Genomic DNA, 20,768 nt, shown 5'->3' with positions numbered 1-20,768 from the left:
CCTTAGATCCTTCCAAATAGCTAGCAATCAAATTGTGAGATGATTAACACAGCGTTTAAGAGCAACATCGCAGTCTAAAGCGCACAGCCTTATCCGCAGGCTTCGAATTCAAATTGACACATCTACTTGGTTTGTTTCGTTGACAACAATTTCTTCACTTGAGTCTGTACCCAAATACTGTAGTTAAGTAGGTTGGATGTAATTTACGAACTATTAGAGGTGGACACACACGTTCATCTAATAAGTACAAAAAGCTTGATTAGACGCAAATACAAATACACCAGAATCTTCGTTCACTGCTTCCTCAAATTACAAAGCATCGTTTCAACAATAGATAATATTTATATGATATAATCCGTTCGCTTATTCTTAGGCGCTCCACATGAACGAGGCTCAGCCACAGCACGATCCACATGCCGGTAGGGAATCTGAAAAGCCACCAATAAATTTTTTCCATTCATCAAAGTCATATCAAAATCAAACTAGGAATCATTCACAATATCATCAAAAGAAATAACATATCAGAATCATCTCGGGTTACTTACTGTGGTCAGCTCCACGGATATCATTCAAGCCACGCACATTGTCGAGGCCCCCACGAGGAGGTCGAGGGGGTCCACCACCGCTACCACCACCACCACCGCCGCCTCCGCCACCACCCATGCCACCATCCCACTTCTTGTTAGACTTAGAACCTTTCCTGTAAGCATCTGATTTCTCCATCTGACAAATATTTTTCCCTTAGGTTAGTCATAGCTTGTGACAGCTCAGATTATGGAATGTAATAACTAAAGAAATGGAAGTAAAATCTCACCGAGAACATGGTCATAAAGAAGACTTGTATCAGATTAATGATGGACAAGAAGAAATCCTTGATCGTCCTTAGTCTCCATATAGGTCGCTTCGCTTTAACCACACCTGGTACATGTTCAAAAGTCTGTCAATGTCAAATACAGTTTAAATTTGCCGCAACGATCTGTACTTATAGAATACATGGACAGCTATTTCCAGAATTTTTCTTTTCTCATCTCTCCCCTAGAAATGTTTTAATGGAAGCTCCTACATTCTCTCTAAGACATCAAAAACCCCTCCCAAACTCAAACAACTAATCTCTACAATGGCAGAAAAATGTAAGACATGAGTATAGTAATATATATCTAAAACGCCATAACACTCATATCAAATTTGTCTCTAGAGGATAGAACATCAGTGATTAACAAACCATTGAACATGATCTCGCTTACACTAAATTTATCGAACGAATGCAAGTTTAACAATTACTCAGCCATTATTCCTAACTTCTTCCAATATCAAATCATTCAAACTTCGCTTAAGGGTGACCTGAATAGCACAATGTCTCAAATGTCTCCTCATCGAGCTTTCGATTCAAATTAGATTCCTGAGAATCCTAAAATAAGTAAAAATAATTGACCTAATCTTATTTCCATCTTCCATACGCCTACGAGCTTTCTGATGATGGAGACAGAGAATAGCTATAAGACATGAATATAGATAGCATTATATCTCCTAATGCGCTTATTAGATTTATCCAAAACGTCATGGTCTTCCTATACATTCATACACTCATATCATCAAATCCTCTATTAAAGTCAGAACATCAATCATTCACAAACAATTGAACATGATCTCGCCAACGTTAAAATTTCCCAAAAGAATATCAATTTAACAATTACTCAGTCAGGAATCTGCAAAATCCACTAACTTCTACCAATATAAATTTCTCAAACGTTTTAAACTTTGCTTAAGTGGGACGACCTGAATTGCACAATTTAGATATCCAGAGCCTAGAACGTTCATCGAGCTTTCAATTCCAATTGGTTTTTCTAACCTAATCTCACATCTTCCATAAACCAAATGAAATTTCTTCTGATCACGATGACACAGAATACCAAATAAATAAATAAATCGAAACCCCTTTTAAACAGTCATGATCAATCCATACAAAACCAAGCTTCTACAGATATACCAAATCACCAAATTCTGTAGAAATCAACGGTTAATAGTTTCTAAATTCCGGAACCTGTGCTCAAGTAATTGGATTAATTTGAGGATTGCATCAGATCGACTTCACAAAACAATTAGGTTCCAGAAAGAAATAGAGAAAACGAAGATAGTCATAGAGAGAGAGAGAGATCTGAAGTTTCTTCGTACCTCCTTCAACGTAAGCCATTTGAAGTGTAAAATTCTGGGTTCTTCTTCTTCTTCGTCAACAACAAACCTCAAAGAGATTTTATTAAAAAAAAAAAATATATACCAAAACAACCGATTAAGCTAGATTTTTATATTTGTTCAAAAAAAAAAAAAAAAAAAAAAAGCTAGATTTTTATATCGTTCTTTTACGACTCTTTGCGCGTTTTGTGTTTAGCAGTTTTGCGACGTTTATGTGGATTTCTCACGTGGCGCATTCTCATTGGAAAATTGTATTTATTTTATTTTTTTTGACAAATAAGTCAAGGTAAAAATCCGTAAATATGTCCAGATGAGTCGAAGATTTGATGCGGTGAGTCCAGTTATACAATGTCCTCAAATCTAAAGCAACTAATTTAACGTGTGTAGCTTTTTGTTTTGTAAGATTCGAATAGTAACCATGGATATTTTGTAGTATGGAACAAACAATTTAATAGTGCGATATGCTCATTGGCAGAGCTAAAATTTTAGAGTTATAGGGGTTAAAAAAAAATATAAGATAATATATTATATAAAAATAATATTACTTAACTCTTTTAAAATAATTATCTAAACAATAGAAAAATCAACCAAAATCAAAGATTTTTTATACAATATTTGAGAATAATCTTTAAACTTTCATTGTATGTGAATAATTTTGATCCCATATAGTTAAATTATTTTTTCATGGGGGTCAAAAACTATTAAACATGAAGTTCAATATAAATTTTCTTAAGAAAATGTAACAGATTTTTCAGATTTTATACGGGTCATAGAACTTTTGTAATTTTATCAATTGACAATAAACTGCATGTATGCCACCAATCACATTTTCGAACAGAGAGGTTGGGATTATATTTTAGGCATTTTCGCGCCGAGAGGTGTTCGATGAAATGCCTAAATCAACTAGTGCCAGAGATTTATTCACTTAGGCTAAGAGATTAGATGAGTAAGAGATTTATTGTCAATAATGAATTGGAATTTAATGCCTACTTGGTCATGTTTCTCTAGCAAGAGTTGGGTAAGGAAGTGACTAGGATTGATTGTAGGCCTGGGCATTCGGTACAAACCGAAAGAACCGAACCGAATAAACCGACAAATTCAGTTATCGGCACCGATTGTGATAACTCTCTAATTTACATGTTTTTAGCATCCCTTTTTGTCCATATTTTGCATTGTTTATACCCTTACCTTAGCATTTTTAGATCATTAACTGTAGGAATTCACTTTTAGGCCATTTAGGGTATTGCATTCTTGCATTTTCATACTTTGGATGAAAACAAGTGCTTTAGAGCCTGAAATGGGGAGAAACAAGGACAAATCCGAGCATGTACCCGAAGGAACCATCGAGCTGGAAGAACAGTCCGAACCCTAACACGATCGAGGAGGATCCGAGAGCAGGAAGAACAACCCGAAGATCTATCCGAGGAGTAACCCGATCTTATCCTCGTGCACCCCATCGAGTAGACCCTCGGGCAGGACTGGGAAGCTAGGTCAAAAGGGTTTACATATATAAATCCCTCCTCTTCTTCCTCGCAAACGAGCACGCCGCAGACCCTCAAACCAGAGAGCGAGAGCTTCTGAGAGAGAACTGAACGACTCAAAACACTTTTCACTTTTTGTTAGGATTTATTTCATATCTTTTTATCATTTCTTTAGATATCTACTTTGTACTCTTTATTCTCTACTCTATCTTTTAATACAATGCAATTTTCGTTCATCTTTGTTTCTATGTCTTTTGCAATGATTTCCGAGTAGTGTAGTGAAGTTTCTAGGGATGGGATAGATGATTTTGTGTTCTTGATCGGTTAGGATGTCTTAGTTTGATTGTATATGTTTTATAAATTCCCTTCTAGATTGGTGTTCTTAATGTTGTCAACAAACCGAGAGGGTGAGATTAGATCAATACAAGAGATATGTACATTGTTAGCGCAGAAAAACTGCTATGGTAGATATTTCACAGCGAAATCGCAAATGCTGTGACATCGACAGCCATGGTAGGTGTCACCCATACGATAGCGTTGTTTGCGTATGCTATGATTGGCAAAGATACTATAGCAATATTTTGATGCTATTATTTGTTATTATATAACACGTAGATTTTTGTTATCGTAGGTCCTTATACAATAGCAATTATCTTTTGCTTTGAAATATATTGGTGCAGCATGACTTCAATGCTATAATATATTCTTATACAATAGCTTTTGAGAATTGTTATATATAATATACTTATAGCATTTTTATTAGCTGCAGTATAATGTTTGATAACAAATTACCAGAGCTATGATATATGAATTGAATTATTTTTTTTTGTTCAATGATATTTTTTTCCAGAAATCTATAAACATGTTTAAATCTATAAACCAATTAACAGAACAAGTAGAGATTTAAATCATTAAACATAAATATGTCTCCAATTCAACATTCAGAACAGAAGTCAACAAAGTCATTCAACATAGGTTGTAAAGTCTGAATCCAAAATACATAACATTAGGCATATATATAAGTTGATTAATTAACTTAGTCTTAACTAATTGAAACTAGCTAACTTGGACCAAAGTTTCTTCATTCCCTGCAACAAGCAACAATGTATTATATCAGTTATTTATATCATTAGCAGTCTGTCATATGTTAAACGAAAACACAAACATAACACATATTACTTACCCCAGTTTATAAACTCAAAAGATGACCAACTTATCCATCGGCCAAGCAATAGATGAACCGAGTGCATCTCTCATGTACTCGATTTCATCTGATGTCCTCCAGACTGCCGCATCATCTATCTTTACTACATCAACCCATACTCTAGCTGCATTTTCCCCCAAGCGAACAAAGTGGACTTTAAGATCTGGGTCGATTGAATGCACTCGTCCTTCAGCAACAACCTGCTTCTGTCCACTAATATCCAGTAACTTGCACTTCTGATTTTCCTTGACAGCTACATTTTTACGCTGCCATGTTAACAATATTAACCAGTTTACAACAGATAGAATAATAACTAGAATGCTTTTCTAAAATGATGTATCAAGAATATTTACCTGAGATCTTCGAAGAGGGGCTTGTGTAGCAAGTTGCGTTTTTCTTACAGGAGATTTTGGACCTGTTGGTGGAGACTTATCAGTAGTATGTTTTGAACCTGTTCCTAAAGTTTTCTCACTACTTTCAGACATTTGGAGAGAAGATTTGTGACTTGATGCATCTGGTGCAGATTGAATGACAACTTTGCTGGCAGGCCATGCTACAAAAGATTTGACACAGTCCTCAAGGTATGCCACATCCACCGTAGGCCTCCATATAAATGTTTCAGGCTGAAGCACCTTATCAACAAATACTTTGACTGCAATTGGTCCGATAGGAATGCCGTTAACTAATGCTGTTGGTTCTTCTGTCTGCCATCGTCCTTCTGCAACAACTACATCATCTGCAGACAAATCCAATAGTATGCATTTGTTCGGCAAATTTGTGCTTGGTCTCTGTCAAAGTCATTAACACAACAATCTGATTATGTTAACTAATCATTCTTCCAAATAATCCTACATCCATGATACTATAGCAATATTTAATTTTACCAGCGGTCTAATATCTTTAATTTCGATCTCCTTTTCTAAGTTAACACACTTAGAGGCAGGCCATGCAATCATCTGTCCAACAGCTTTATCGACTGTCAACATGTTCAGCGCAGGTCTCCAAAGGAACATTTCTGGTAAAATAGCAGTTTCAACCAAAACTTTAACATCTGATGGGCCTAAGCGACAACCATTCACTAACTCCTCCGGATCAGAAGAAATAATGCGTCCCTCAGCAACATTTGCATCACCACCAGTCCAATCAGTCAAAACACACTTAGGTTGTGTTTTTTTGTTCACACTCTATACAATTACCAATACGGTACATATCAGACAATATATAGTAACAAATAAATAATCGCGCATCTTATATAAATTACTCACTTTAGCAGCTGAGTTTTCACCAACTTCAGTGTCTTGTCCTTGCTACAAATAAAAAAGCATAGTTAAATCTTGGATGCTAATTCATCATGTTAATTAATGCATAAATAGTGAAGTGTCTAACCTTGTTCTTGAGAAAGTCAATTATATTTTCTAACTCATTGACCTTTTGCTGGAGATGAACATGCTTATCTTGCAATTAAGCCATACACTTGTGATTCACTTGGAGACAAGCTAATTTGGTCTTAGACATGTTTCTTCCCATTGCCCTCATTCGACCAGGATTATCAGGTCCTAACAGTTGGACAAGTGTATCGTCTGTTTCATTGGTTGTAGTTGGTGTAGTACCACTAATAATCTCAGCTGCCTTTTTCTGCAAATTACAATTTGAAATGATCACACAACGCACAAACAATATTCAAACCATCAGAGCAAGCACAAATATATAACTCACAATCTTTTCAGCCGCATTCGTATTCACTAGGGTACCATCTTTCTTGGTACGAGACTTGACCCAGACCTTTAGCCTTGTTACCTCTGATGGGTTTGCAGATTCCTTTTTCTAAACAATAAAAAGGAATTATTAGAAAGAACAAGTATTTAAAAGTAGAATGACCATAATAAAAAGGGATATATTTTAAAGGATACTGACCATATCTTCTGTTAGCCTAACCATCCCTCTGTGACTACATGTGTGAGGAATCTGTTTGCGCCTTCTTTCCTTATAACTATCGCTTATAACCTAATAGATGAATAATTATTATGTAATCTATGATATAACAAAGAAACTCATTTATTTGTAGATGCATACCTTGAATTCTTTGCTAGTTTTATATTTGACAAATTTACGCAACTCGAAAGGAGATATATTCTTACGTCGCAGATTCATCCTCTTTTGGTTAGTATTAGTTTCTCTTATCGACTTGACAATGCCTGATTTATATGCCCTCCATAAACATCCCATCTGCTTAAGCACTGCAACCTTTTGATACTCTTCATCTACTGCAAACCTTGCCTGCATTCATTACAGTGAAAAAAAAGTTTGTGAAAAAACGATATTTGAGCAAAGTTAACTAAGTAAATGAAAATGGCATACCTGAATAGATTTCCAGAGAACTATCTTGATGTCTTCACCTACTTTGGGCCTATTGAGCAAGAGAACGTCAAGTGTGATTGAGCAAGAGAACGTCGAGTGTGATCGGTCTTGTCCGTACGACTGTCCGTACGATTATGAGTTGAACCGTCCGTACAAGTCCATGAGCCCGATCACCAAGACTTGAATAAGAGGCCGAGTGTCTCCTCTACAAAGGCCCATGAGAAGAGAAGGATCGAGAACACATCTTGTAGCCATTGGAGTCACATGTTTCCTTAAGGGAAACCTCGAGATGTCACTATCACCATAGGGAATCGTCCTCTCTCTCTCTTTGTATCGTTATCAAGCTTGTAAAGGGTGTAGCCCTAGTATTATTTTCTATTTAAGGCTTCTAGCCGACATTGTAAAATATCTTTTCTAATAGAATCTCTTTTCTTCATTCTCTTTGTCCAACCTTATCTCTTCCCTACTCTCTCAACGATTTACTCTTACCATACTAAACTCACAATTCTTCACTCTTGTTCCGCTTAAACTAACATAGTATCAGAGCAAGTTTTTCGATTCACCACTCTCTAAACTCACTCTCTCCTTACTCTGTTCTTTTACTTTCTAGAAAACTATATTCTCTCTCTCGCCATGGAGGCCGCAAAGCCAATAGTTACTCCGGTGGTCCTCAAAGGCGCTAACTATCTCTTGTGGAAAAGAACAACGAAGACCGCTCTTAGTGGCCGGGGACTCTGGATTCATGTTGAAACAAACCAACTCCCTAAGAAAGCCAACAAAGAAGACGGCAAAGAAGAAAAGGAAGAAGACAAGGAGGCTGAGCTCGAAAAGGAAAACAAATGGTTCCAAGAAGATCAGACCGTACTTGCTATCCTCCAAAACTCGCTAGACGTGCCCATCTTAGAAGCCTACTCGTATTGTGAGATGGCGAAGGAACTATGGGACACGCTAGCTAATGTGTACGGGAATGTTACAAACCTAACCCGTGTGTTTGAAGTTAAAAAGGCTATTAACAGCCTTCATCAAGAAGACTTGGAGTTTACCAAGCACTTTGGGAAGTTTCGGTCCTTATGGGCCGAACTCGAGATGCTCAGGCCAAGTACCATCGATCCGGCGATTCTGAACGAAAGGAAGGAGTAAGACAAAGTCTTTGGCTTGCTTCTCACCCTCAACCCTGCTTTCAACGATCTCATTAAGCACATACTCCGTGGTGACAAGCTTCCCACTCTCGATGACGTATGTGCTCAAGTTCAAAAAGAACAAGGGTCCCTTGGTCTCTTTAGTGGAAAGGGTGAGCTGATTACCGCTAACAAGGGAGTATACAGGCCGGATGAGAGGAAGACGGTGGTATGTGACCACTGTAAGAAGAAATGTCACGTGAAGGACAAGTGTTGGATCCTTCACCCACATCTCAAGCCGGCTAAGTCTAAGGCGAACCTATGGCATGAAGGTACAAGTGGTCAAGCACCCGGAACGGTGAACCAGGGAGAGACGATGGCTATGACCGCATCCTACGGAGACTTTGTGAGGAAGTCGGACTTGGAGGCTCTCATTAAGTCCATTGCTGCACTCAAAGATTCTGGTACCACCTTCTTTGCTTCTAAACCTAGTAAAATGCTTGTCGTTGACTCGGGGGCTTCTCACCATATGATTAGCAACCCGAGTTTATTAGACAATATTCAACCGGCTCTAGGTAATGTTGTTATTGCTAATGGAGATAGAATTCCTGTGAAAGGGGTTGGTAACTTGAAATTGTTTGAACAAAACTCTAAAGCGTTTTACATGCCAACCTTTACCTCTAATCTCCTATCGGTAAAGAAAGCAACTAATGATTTGAATTGCTATACTATTTTTGGTCCTAATAGCGTTCATTTTCAGGATACTAAGACCGGAAATATACTTGGGGAAGGGAATGGAACCAGAGATCTTTATATCTTAGAGAAGACTTCACAAAGTCCCTCTAATTCAATCTCTTTTACCTCTTGTCTCTCATCTAATAATAATAATGCACTGTGGCATGCTAGGCTAGGCCATCCCCACTCTCGTGCTCTTGAGTTGTTGTTGCCTAATGTTTCTTTTAATAGTTCTAGTTGTGAGTCGTGTATTTTTGGAAAACATTGTAGAACTGTGTTTCCTTAATCCTCTACTATTTATGAAAACTGTTTTGACTTAGTTCATTCGGATGTTTAGGCATCACCATGCTTGTCTAGAGATAACAACAAATATTTTGTGACATTTATTGATGAGAAGTCGAAATATACTTGGTTAACGTTGTTGCCCTCAAAAGATCGCGTGTATGATGCATTCATAAATTTCCAAACCTATGTTACTAATCATTTTAATGCCAAGATCAAAGTACTTAGGTCTGATAATGGAGGAGAATACACAAGTCACAAGCTCGAAGAACATTTATCTAGGCACGGCATTCTTCAACAAACGAGCTGTCCATACACTCCTCAACAGAACGGTGTGGCGGAAAGGAAGAATAGGCATCTTATGGAAGTGGCTAGGTCGATGATGTTCCATATGAATGTACCAAAGAGGTTTTGGGGAGACGCGGTCATGACAGCCTGCTACCTTATCAATAGGATGCCAACAAAAATCCTAAGCGACTTAACTCCATTTGAAGTTCTTACTAAAACTAAACCTTCATTAGACCATTTATGAGTATTTGGCTGTGTGTGTTTTGTCTTAATTCCAGGAGAACAGAGGAGCAAACTCGATGCAAAGAGTACAAAGAGTGTGTTTATTGGCTATTCCACTACACAAAAGGGCTACAAGTGCTATGATCCAGTCATCAGCCGCATGTATGTGTCTCGAGACGTCAAATTCATGGAGGATCAAGGCTACTATGAGACGAAGGACTGGAATAGCCTCAAAGATCTCTCACATTCAACTACTGATCGTGCAACAAACCTTCGGTTCCTCCTCGATCATCTTGGTGTCACCAAACCACCATATCCCGAGACGTCTCTACCAAAACCACCATCCGATGGGCCTACAATATTACCGGAACCTCTGGGAACTCATGATGCTTCTCCTTCAAGTGTGATTGAGCAGGAGAACGTCGAGTGTGATTGGTCTTGTCCGTACGACTGTCCGTACGATTATGAGTTAAACCGTCCGTACAAGTCCATGAGCCCGATCACCAAGACTTGAATAAGAGGCCGAGTGTCTCCTCTACAAAGGCCCATGAGAAGAGAAGGATCGAGAACACATCTTGTAGCCATTGGAGTCACATGTTTCCTTAAGGGAAATCTCGAGATGTCACTATCACCATAGGGAATCGTCCTCTCTCTCTCTTTGTGTCGTTATCAAGCTTGTAAAGGGTGTAGCCCTAGTATTATTTTCTATTTAAGGCTTCTAGCCGACATTGTAAAACATCTATTCTAATAGAATCTCTTTTCTTCATTCTCTTTGTCCAACCTTTTCTCTTCCCTACTCTCTCAACGATTTACTCTTACCATACTAAACTCACAATTCTTCACTCTTGTTCCGCTTAAACTAACAGGGCCAACGATCAATTGTGATTGGAACATGTTCGCGTACCAATGCGCCTACGTATGATGCCATCTTAACTGACCCTTCACCATAAGTGTAACGCCCCCGGACCGTACTATGACCACCAAGGCCACCGGACGGCACCGAGACGCTACTTGGGAAACGTTCACTAACGATCCGGCCGGGTGCGAGAAAAAATCAAGTCCTTCGGCCAGTCCACCGGTGAGGTTCCCGACCACACGGCACATCCTTCAGGCTTTGCAACCCTACAAATACGCCGTGCGTTGAGCCGACTCAGACAAAGTCTATATCAGTACGACTCGCCCGAATAAAGAAAACCCGAATATTTTGATTAACCAAAAGAGTTATTACACAAGAGTTTTGAACAAGGCTTAGTGCCGAGTTTGGTTTGAAATAAAAACATACTTGTATTTTACAGTAGACACAAAATAAAACTACTCCGGGTTCCTATCGTTCACCACGCCCTCTAGTTCCCTCTAGGGTCACCTGCAGCACAAAATATTATCATAAGTAATCTAAGATTACTTAGTGAGCTCAGGGTTCCTGCAGAGTATTAAACCCCAAATCCCATACCCCATCAACAACAACATGCTAACAATCAACATGCAAGCGAGTATAAATAACAAGCGAGCATAAGATCTAACATGCAAGCAATTACATGATTGCCAAGCAAGCATACAACACAATAATCAATCAGAGATAACATGCGGAAGCTAATAAGCTAAGCAAAATTATTCTGCAATCAATCACCACTACACGCAATGACATATAACATCATGCAAGCATAAACACAAACATGCAACAACTTGAACTTGAAATAAAACTAGAGTTTTAACAAGTTCTAATTCATGGGCCCGGTATGCTTCCTCTCCCTAACCCCTCCTGAACAACCGTATTACAGCCACGAAGGCATGCAATCGGGCTTCACCCAAAGCTACACCGTCATGTAGACAGCCTCGGCCAGGGTAGCGAGCCCAGTAACCTCCGAGCTCTTCGTAACCAACCCTACAACACACGAACATGGGTTACATGTCGCGGCTGCATGTGGCACGGATGGGAAGGACAACCATACCAAGTCTTACTACGCTCAGCCGGAATTTCTCGCAGACTAAAGCGTCTTAAGACCTCACCAAAGCTTATACTTGAGTTTATATGATTTTCTTCTCATATGTTTTCAAGTATCTTAAATAGTTACCACCCTTGTCACTAGATCCTTTCGATCTAGTAACCGGTGTAACCTCACCTCACATGCAACTTAACAAGAAAAACATAAAAGAATTTCAAGTAAATGCATCTAAATGATTTATGCAAAACCGCGCACTAGATGGATGTTTTTAACACTCCATCTAAGCCGATGCAAATATGTGCCTGAACTCATAGAAAACCGGCGATCTCTGGGATGAGTGGTCGGATTTTCTTCACGGCAACGCTTGAATCCTCTTCCTTGTTGAAATCGAGTTCCTTCTCGATTCAACGCTTAACTGCGGTCGTGCGATAGTCTTGTCTTGCTTCTCCTCTTCTTCACTTCTTCTCCCTTGCGACAACACTTCTTCCTTTTCTCTCTTCTTTCTCTCTTTCTCTCCTCTCTTTCTCTTTCACTCCTTTCTTCCTTTACTTAAGAAATTTTAGCGAAAATGAGGGAGTGGAGCGACCTTTATATAGAGGAAGAGAGTAGAAACTTGGCCCAATGCATGTGTGTTGTGTGCCATCTCTCCTAGCCACACAATTTTAAGGTTGGACACTTGTTAAGTGTAACTAACACTTGTCACATGGAATCTTTCATATTTTCCCCATTCACACTTGCATGAAACGCGATTGGCCGGTTTCTATAAAGAGGAATAATCTTGTCTCCCACTTAGGATTTTGGGATCGAAAATCCTAGGAATATTCCTCCAAGGATTCCACTCCTAAGTTGCATGAAATCCCATTGGTGGATTTTTGCAAAAACAATTTCCACAAAATCGGGAATTTTGTCGGATCGACCGGTCGCCGGTCACCCGTCGACGTCTCTCGATCCTCCTCGACCAGTCTCGGTTGCTATCGGTAAATCCTCGGACATCCTCGAGAATTCTCGGTCCATCGGACTTTCTCGGCAATTCCCGGTACTTTGCGATACGCGTCGGACAACTCTCGGCCCTCGGTACGTCTCGGACGACTCGGACGGTACGTCTCGGACATCTCGGTCACTTTTCGATCCGTCCAAAATTTCTCGGACTTTTCTTCAGCAAACTTTCTTTTCTCCTTGCTGGCCTCCATTCTTGAGCTTTTGGCCTTGAGTTTTCATTTTAAAATTTACCTCTTAGCGAGGGTCACTACATTCTCCCCCCCTTAATAGAATTCGTCCCGAATTCCATAGGGTTCCGACGGTCCTGCCTCATCTTCTTCAGCGAACAACTGAGGATACTTGGCACGCATCCTATCCTCATCTTCCCATGAGGTGACTTTACGGTTCTGCTTCCCCCAAAATACTTGGATTTGAGGAATGCTCCGATTCTTCAACTTTCGGGTCCTCCTCTGCCCTATACCAAACGGTCCTTCGGGGTAAGATAGGTTTGGCTCCAACTTCTCAATAGGCTCGGGCACAATCATGTTAGGATCTGGGACATGCTTCCGTAGCTGCGAAACATGGAAGACTTTATGTAGCCGCATCATCTCTGGCATAGCCAGTCGGTAGGCTACTTCTCCAACTCTCTGCTCAATCGGATATGGTCCAATGAACCTTACCGCGAGCTTTCCCACTTTACCAAATCGATCCTTTCCTTTTTGCGGGGCGACCTTCAGGTACACCATATCTCCGACTTTAAACTCCACTTCCCGCCTTTTGCGATCTGCGTACTTTTTCTGGCGATCTTGTGCCTTTTTCATACTCTCCCGTATGAACTTGATCTTCTCCGTCGTCTCATCAATCAGCTTGTGATTGAAACTTGTTCTTTCCCCAATTTCAGTCCAACACAAAGGCGTTCGACACGGCCTTCCATACATTGCTTCAAAGGGCGACATCCCAATGCTCGAGTGATAACTATTGTTATACGCAAACTCGACTAATGGTAAATTCTTCTCCCAGTCTGACGACCATTCCAAAGCACATAGTCGGATCATGTCCTCTATGGTTCGGATAGTCCTTTCCGTCTGTCCATCTGTCTCTGGGTGGAATGGGGTGCTCATGTGAACATCTGTTCCCAACGCCCTATGTAGATCTTGCCAGAATATTGCTGAGAACTTGGGGTCACGATCGGAAATAATATTTGCTGGCACTCCATGCAACTTCAAAATCTCGTCTATATACTTCTCTGCCAAGACTGGCGCTTGATCCGTGCTTCTCACTGGAACTAAACGGGCCACTTTGGTTAAACGATCAACCACTACCCATACTGCATCATTGATTCTTCCCTTCCTTATTGGTAGACCAGTAATAAAATCCATCGAGATAGAGTCCCATTTCCACGTCGGTATGGGCAAGTTGCGTAGCAAACCTGCTGGCACTTGATGCTCTACCTTGATTCTTTGACATGAGTCACATTGGCTTACCCATCGTGCTACTGCCCTCTTCAATCCAGGCCAATGATAATATCTGCGCACGTCTTTATACATCTTGGTACTTCCAGGGTGTATACTTAACGCTGAGCTGTGGGCTGCTCTCAGTATTTCCTCTCTTAGTCCACTCCGGTCTGGTACAGTGATTCTCCCATTAAGGAGTAGGCTGTCATCATCTGCCAAATGATAACCACTAGCATTCGGCCCTTCTGAACCTTTCAACTCTTCAATAATCTTCTTCAGATTTTCATCCTTGGGCTGCTCATCACGAATTCGATGTAGTAGGCTCGCTTGAGTTACAGCTTGTAAACCCAACGGCTCACTAGATTCCCCTTCTAAGGCTAGAAGCCTCACTTTCTTTAGTTCTTCGGCTAAAGACTCCACCTCTTTCTCGGCATCCACTTGTGCTTTTCTTCGACTTAAAGCATCTGCCACTACATTCGCTTTGCCTGGGTGGTACTGGATCTTCAAATCATAATCGGCTATGAATTCCATCCACCTCCTCTGGCGCAAATTAAGATCTGGTTGCGTGAACAAGTATTTAAGGCTTTGATGGTCCGTAAATACTTGAACCGCTTCTCCATACAAGTAGGATCTCCATATCCTTAACGCAAACACCACGGCTGCCATCTCTAGGTCGTGTGTGGGGTAGTTTTCCTCATGCTTCCTTAATTGCCGGGAGGCATAGGCAATTACTCTCTCTCCTTGCATCAAAACACATCCAACGCCAACTCTTGATGCATCGGTATACACAGAGTATGGCTGATTTGGCTCGGGTAGGGCTAACACTGGTGCTGATGTTAGTGCTCCCTTCAGCTTCCTAAAAGCTTCATCCACTTCTTCGCTCCATATAAATGGCACTCCTTTACCCGTGAGTCGTGTCAGAGGTTTTGCAATGGATGAAAACCCATTTACGAACTTCCGATAATAGCCCGCAAGGCCTAAGAAACTCCTGACCTCTGTCACTGAGGTTGGCTTTGGCCAATCCTGAATTGCGGCAATCTTCTCCGGGTCAGCGGAACTCCTTGTTCCGAAACTCGGTGCCCTAAAAATCCAATCTCTCTTTGCCAGAACTTACACTTGCTGAACTTGGCGAACAGCTTCATCTCCCTTAGTCTCTCCAACACTTTCTTCAAATGCTCCGCGTACTCCTCCGCACTCCGCGAGTATATAAGGATGTCATCGATGAATATTATCACGAATTGATCCAGATAATCATGGAAAACTTCATTCATTAATCGCATGAATGCCGCCGGTGCATTGGTAAGTCCAAACGGCATCACTACGAACTCGTACTGACCATATCTTGTCTGAAAGGCAGTCTTCATCACATCCTGCTCCGCAATCGAGATTTGATGATAGCCAGAGGCTAAATCAATCTTCGAAAACCAACTCGCTCCCCTGAGTTGATCTAACAGCTCATCAATCCGTGGCAAAGGATACTTGTCTTTAATGGTTATGTTATTGATTCCCCGGTAATCAATACACAAACGCATGCTTCCATCCTTCTTCTTGACAAAAAGCACTGGGGCTCCCCATGGCGATGAACTTGGTCGTATAAAACCTTTTTCCAACAAATCCTCTAACTGAGTCTTGAGTTCAGCCAACTCGGCCGGTGCCATGCGATACGGTGCCCTAGCAATTGGGACAGCTCCAGGCTCAAGATTTATAGTGAAAGGATGGCTTCTTGGTGGAGGCAATCCTTCCAACGGCTTGAATACGTCCTCATAGTTCTTAACTATGGTAATGTCCTCAACTCCCAAACCTTCTTTGTCATCTCCTCCCATGGCGGTAAGAGTGACTAGATACAAACTTTCCTCATCAAATGATCTTCCGATCCTCATTGCTGATGCGAAGTACGCCGTCTTACTCGGGCTAATCCCATTGAAAACTAGAGGGGTCCTCCCTCCATTTTCAAATATAACTCTGCTCCTGCTGCAGTCTATATGGGCTTGGTGCTCTGACAACCAATCCATTCCCAATATAGCATCAAACCTCTCCAACGGCATCACTAGAGGATTCACCGGGAGGTTTGTATCTTGCAAGACTATCGACACTTCCTTGAGCCATCTTCTCGTCTTCAAAGGCGGTTGATTACCAGCAGTGTAGACGTTGATGTTCACTTCTTCCTCCTCACACAAGTCTCCAAACTTGTCAACCACGTCGGGAGTCACAAAACTATTGGACGCTCCCGAATCGAACAGTACATGTGTGGGGTTACCACCAACAAGTAATGTTCCTAAATGCAAGGCAAATATAAAAATGCAATGCAATAAACTAAACACACAATCACACAATAATCAGAAGAGAGTTAGAACCCAATCAAACCTGTTATAGGGTCCTTCGCGGCCTTTGGGGTTTTGGGTGGCTCTACTCCTAAAGCAAAAACATTTGCTGGGGTTGCTTGCTTCTTCGCTGGGGGTTCCTTCACTTGCTGCATTGTCTGGGCACGGTTCACAGTTTGGGCGTTCGGTTTGGCCGGCCTTGATGGACATGTGTTCGCATAGTGTCCTAACTCGCCACAGTAGAAACATGTGACGGTCGACAGATTAGTACTCTTTGTTTCCTCAACCGTTGGGCAAGCTCGAGCAAAATGCCCTACTTGTCCACACACATAGCATCCTCGCGGATCCACGCTACTCACATTACGGCCTCCTTGGCTAACATTCATCTTAACTTTACCGCGGCCTGCACCCCAATTTCGTCCAGCCACCTGGTTCACCTTCCGGGTGTTCACAATTTTAGTCTGCTGGACCGGTTCCTTCTTTTTCTCCTTGGCCGAAATCTCATTCTCGGTCTCAATGGCTTCCTCAACACTCACTGCCCTCTCCTCTACTTCCGCGACACTTCGGTATGTCACAGCGTGCAACCTCCCTTTTATGTCTGGCTGAGTTCATGAAAGAATCTCCGGGCCATAGCTAACTCATCATCATTTCCTTGATACAAATACCTCCGAAGTCTTGTAAAGACTCTTCCGTAAGCTCGTACGGTCATCTCACCTTGTCCCAGTTGCAGGAACTGATTCTCTAGTCGATCGCGTGACTCTGGTGGAAAATATTTCAGCTCAAACTCCCTCTTAACATCTCCCACGTTATAGTTTGAAAACGATAACGAGGAACCACAGTATCCCACCATGCACGAGCATCTTCTTCTAAGAAGCTGACTGCAACTCTCCTCCTATACTCCTCAGGACAGTTTGTCATCTCAAAATTATTCTCCAATTCCTTTATCCATGCGTCTGCTAACACGATGTTTGGATCTCCCTTGAACTTGCGGAAACCTAAGTTCCTCAACAACATTAGTAGCTTTAGAAATTGGTCGGATGGATCTTCTGTTGCTCGGATTGCTTGGTTCTGCTGCTGTTGCTGGATCATGTGACTCAAGAGATCTTGAATCATCTTAAGTGTCTGCTGGGTCTCTGGTACATTCGGCTCACTCGGTCCTTCTCCATGCGTTCGGTCCCCCCTTGGCATGTTCTGAGTTGGATAAGTAGCGAACGGTCTAAATGGTGAAAATCCGGGCGGGTACATTCCCTCCGGTGTACTAAAACGAGTCGAACTCGCTGGTGTGTATCTTGGCGTCGCGCCAGGTACATCCCACTCAGGCATATACATATTCAGTTCGAATATGCCTGGAAACGATCCCTCTCCTTGCGCATCTCCAAAATGCGAACCCCATTCCTCCGGACCAAACTGTTGACTTGAACCCCTCCCTGTGTCCGGCGAATGATGCGTCAACCTTGTCCTTTCGGATCCTTGACGAGACATCTGCATCCACGATCAACAAAAGGATTTACTTAATCCCATCTAACCCTAAGTGATGAACGAACCGGATTACCCTAAGTGTCTACTGCGACCATTTGACTCGATAAATCATTTGAAAAGGCGAGTCCTATACAACATCATAACCATGCTCTGATACCACCGTTGTAACGCCCCCGGACCGTACTATGACGACCAAGGCCATCGGACGGCACCGAGACGCTACTTGGGAAACGTTCACTAATGATCCGGCCGGGTGCGAGAAAAGATCAAGTCCTTCGGCCAGTCCACGGTGAGGTTCCCGACCACACGGCACATCCTTCAGGCTTTGCAACCCTACAGATACGCCGTGCGTTGAGCCGACTCGGACAAAGTCTATATCAGTACGACTCGCCCGAATAAAGAAAATCCGAATATTTTGATTAACCAAAAGAGTTATTACACAAGAGTTTTGAACAAGGCTTAGTGCCGAGTTTGGTTTGAAATAAAAACATACTTGTATTTTACAATAGACACAAAATAAAACTACTCCGGGTTCCTATCGTTCACCACGCCCTCTAAGTTCCCTCTAGGGTCACCTGCAGCACAAAATATTATCATAAGTAATCTAAGATTACTTAGTGAGCTCAGGGTTCCTGCAGAGTATTAAACCCCAAATCCCATACCCCATCAACAACAACATGCTAACAATCAACATGCAAGCGAGTATAAATAACAAGCGAGCATAAGATCTAACATCCAAGCAAGCATACAACACAATAATCAATCAGAGATAACATGCGGAAGCTAATAAGCTAAGCAAAATTATTCTGCAATCAATCACACTACACGCAATGACATATAACATCATGCAAGCATAAACACAAACATGCAACAACTTGAACTTGAAATAAAACTAGAGTTTTAACAAGTTCTAATTCATGGGCCCGGTATGCTTCCTCTCCCTAACCCCTCCTGAACAACCGTATTACAGCCACGAAGGCATGCAATCGGGCTTCACCCAAAGCTACACCGTCATGTAGACAGCCTCGGCCAGGGTAGTGAGCCAGTAACCTCCGAGCTCTTCGTAACCAACCCTACAACACACGAACATGGGTTACATGTTGCGGCTGCATGTGGCACGGATGGGAAGGACAGCCATACCAAGTCTTACTACGCTCAGCCGGAATTTCTCGCGGACTAAAGCGTCTTAAGACCTCACCAAAGCTTATACTTGAGTTTATATGATTTTCTTCTCATATGTTTTCAAGTATCTTAATTAGTTACCACCCTTGTCACTAGATCCTTTCGATCTAGTAACCGGTGTAACCTCACCTCACATGCAACTTAACAAGAAAAACATAAAAGAATTTCAAGTAAATGCATCTAAATGATTTATGCAAAACCGCGCACTAGATGGATGTTTTTAACACTCCATCTAAGCCGATGCAAATATGTGCCTGAACTCACAGAAAACCGGCGATCTCTGGGATGAGTGGTCGGATTTTCTTCACGGCAACGCTTGAATCCTCTTCCTTGTTGAAATCGAGTTCCTTCTCGATTCAACGCTTAACTGCGGTCGTGCGATAGTCTTGTCTTGCTTCTCCTCTTCTTCACTTCTTCTCCCTTGCGGCAGCACTTCTTCCTTTTCTCTCTTCTTTCTCTCTTTCTCTCCTCTCTTTCTCTTTCACTCCTTTCTTCCTTTACTTAAATAATTTTAGCGAAAATGAGGAGTGGAGCGACCTTTATATAGAGGAAGAGAGTAGAAACTTGGCCCAATGCATGTGTGTGTGTGCCATCTCTCCTAGCCACACAATTTTAAGGTTGGACACTTGTTAAGTGTAACCAACACTTGTCACATGGAATCTTTCATATTTTCCCCATTCACACTTGCATGAAACGCAATTGGCCGGTTTCTATAAAGAGGAATAATCTTGTCTCCCACTTAGGATTTTGGGATCGAAAATCCTAGGAATATTCCTCCAAGGATTCCACTCCTAAGTTGCATGAAATCCCATTGGTGGATTTTTGCAAAAACAATTTCCACAAAATCGGGAATTTTGTCGGATCGACCGGTCGCCGGTCACCCCGTCGACGTCTCTCGATCCTCCTCAACCAGTCTCGGTTGCTATCGGTAAATCCTCGGACATTCTCGAGAATTCTCGGTCCATCGGACTTTCTCGGCAATTCCCGGTACTTTGCGATATGCGTCGGACAACTCTCGGCCCTCGGTACGTCTCGGACGACTCGGACGGTACGTCTCGGACATCTCGGTCACTTTTCGATTCGTCCAAAATTTCTCGGACTTTTCTTCAGCAAACTTTCTTTTCTCCTTGCTGGCCTTCTTTCTTGAGCTTTTGGCCTTGAGTTTTCATTTTAAAATTTACCTCTTAGCGAGGGTCACTACAATAAGGCTCTCCCATCATAGTGTACTCTACTTGAACTTTGGTATTTGGATCCTTGGCGATGTCTTTCATCCGTGTTGGTCCTTGCTGTCTCTTACTCTTTATTTCAACAGGAACAAATAATTCAATTTCACCTTCAGGTTCTTCTTCTTCAGGTTCTGCATTGACCAATGGCTCACCTTCAGGTTCTTCTTCTTTTCCAGGATCCTCTACAGGATCTTGTAGTTGGACTCCAGGTTCTACAGGTTCTGGTTCAATAGTTCGCACAAATTCTACCTCCTCATCGACTTTCTTATCAACACGCTTTTTGCCACGCTTTTTACTTGTACGTGTC

The 20,768-nt window shown here is 41.6% G+C and overlaps 2 protein-coding genes and 1 pseudogene across 2 annotated transcripts; all 3 read right to left on the bottom strand.

Moving 5' to 3' along the window:
- Positions 1 to 238: 238 nt before the first annotated feature.
- LOC147948701 (uncharacterized) lies at positions 239 to 2,373 on the bottom strand. Its single transcript, XM_087483788.1, has 4 exons — positions 2,173 to 2,373; positions 815 to 918; positions 546 to 723; positions 239 to 428 (listed from the first exon to the last, which is right to left on the bottom strand). Exons 1-4 carry the CDS (start codon positions 2,189 to 2,191, stop codon positions 394 to 396), a joined length of 336 nt encoding a protein of 111 aa, XP_087339914.1. The 5' UTR covers positions 2,192 to 2,373; the 3' UTR covers positions 239 to 393.
- A 2,494-nt stretch (positions 2,374 to 4,867) lies between these two features.
- Positions 4,868 to 6,059, bottom strand: LOC147948700 (uncharacterized). Its single transcript, XM_087483771.1, has 3 exons — positions 5,760 to 6,059; positions 5,229 to 5,663; positions 4,868 to 5,141 (listed from the first exon to the last, which is right to left on the bottom strand). The coding sequence occupies exons 1-3, from the start codon at positions 5,886 to 5,888 to the stop codon at positions 4,869 to 4,871; spliced, it is 837 nt and encodes a 278-aa protein (XP_087339897.1). The 5' UTR covers positions 5,889 to 6,059; the 3' UTR covers position 4,868.
- Positions 6,060 to 6,216: 157 nt separating this feature from the next.
- LOC147948699 (uncharacterized) lies at positions 6,217 to 20,506 on the bottom strand (annotated as a pseudogene).
- Positions 20,507 to 20,768: the final 262 nt, after the last annotated feature.

The sequence above is a fragment of the Camelina sativa genome, chromosome 2 (genome assembly GCF_030686135.1).
Source record: "Camelina sativa cultivar CO46 ecotype springtype chromosome 2, ASM3068613v1".
NCBI classification, from domain to species: Eukaryota; Viridiplantae; Streptophyta; class Magnoliopsida; order Brassicales; family Brassicaceae; genus Camelina; species Camelina sativa.
This window is presented reverse-complemented; position numbering and strand designations above follow the sequence as displayed.

Bases quoted from the DNA above. Each gene is read 5' to 3' on its own strand.
- LOC147948700 (XM_087483771.1), bottom strand. From the start codon at position 5,888: ATGTTCCTTTGGAGACCTGCGCTGAACATGTTGACAGTCGATAAAGCT. The intron at 5,664-5,759 runs GTAAAATTAAAT...TGACTTTGACAG, and splicing joins TTAAAGATATTAGACCGCTG to AGACCAAGCACAAATTTGCC. The intron at 5,142-5,228 runs GTAAATATTCTT...TTAACATGGCAG, and splicing joins CCCCTCTTCGAAGATCTCAG to CGTAAAAATGTAGCTGTCAA.
- LOC147948701 (XM_087483788.1), bottom strand. The intron at 724-814 runs GTGAGATTTTAC...AATATTTGTCAG, and splicing joins TCTTTATGACCATGTTCTCG to ATGGAGAAATCAGATGCTTA. The intron at 429-545 runs GTAAGTAACCCG...GTGGCTTTTCAG, and splicing joins TATCCGTGGAGCTGACCACA to ATTCCCTACCGGCATGTGGA.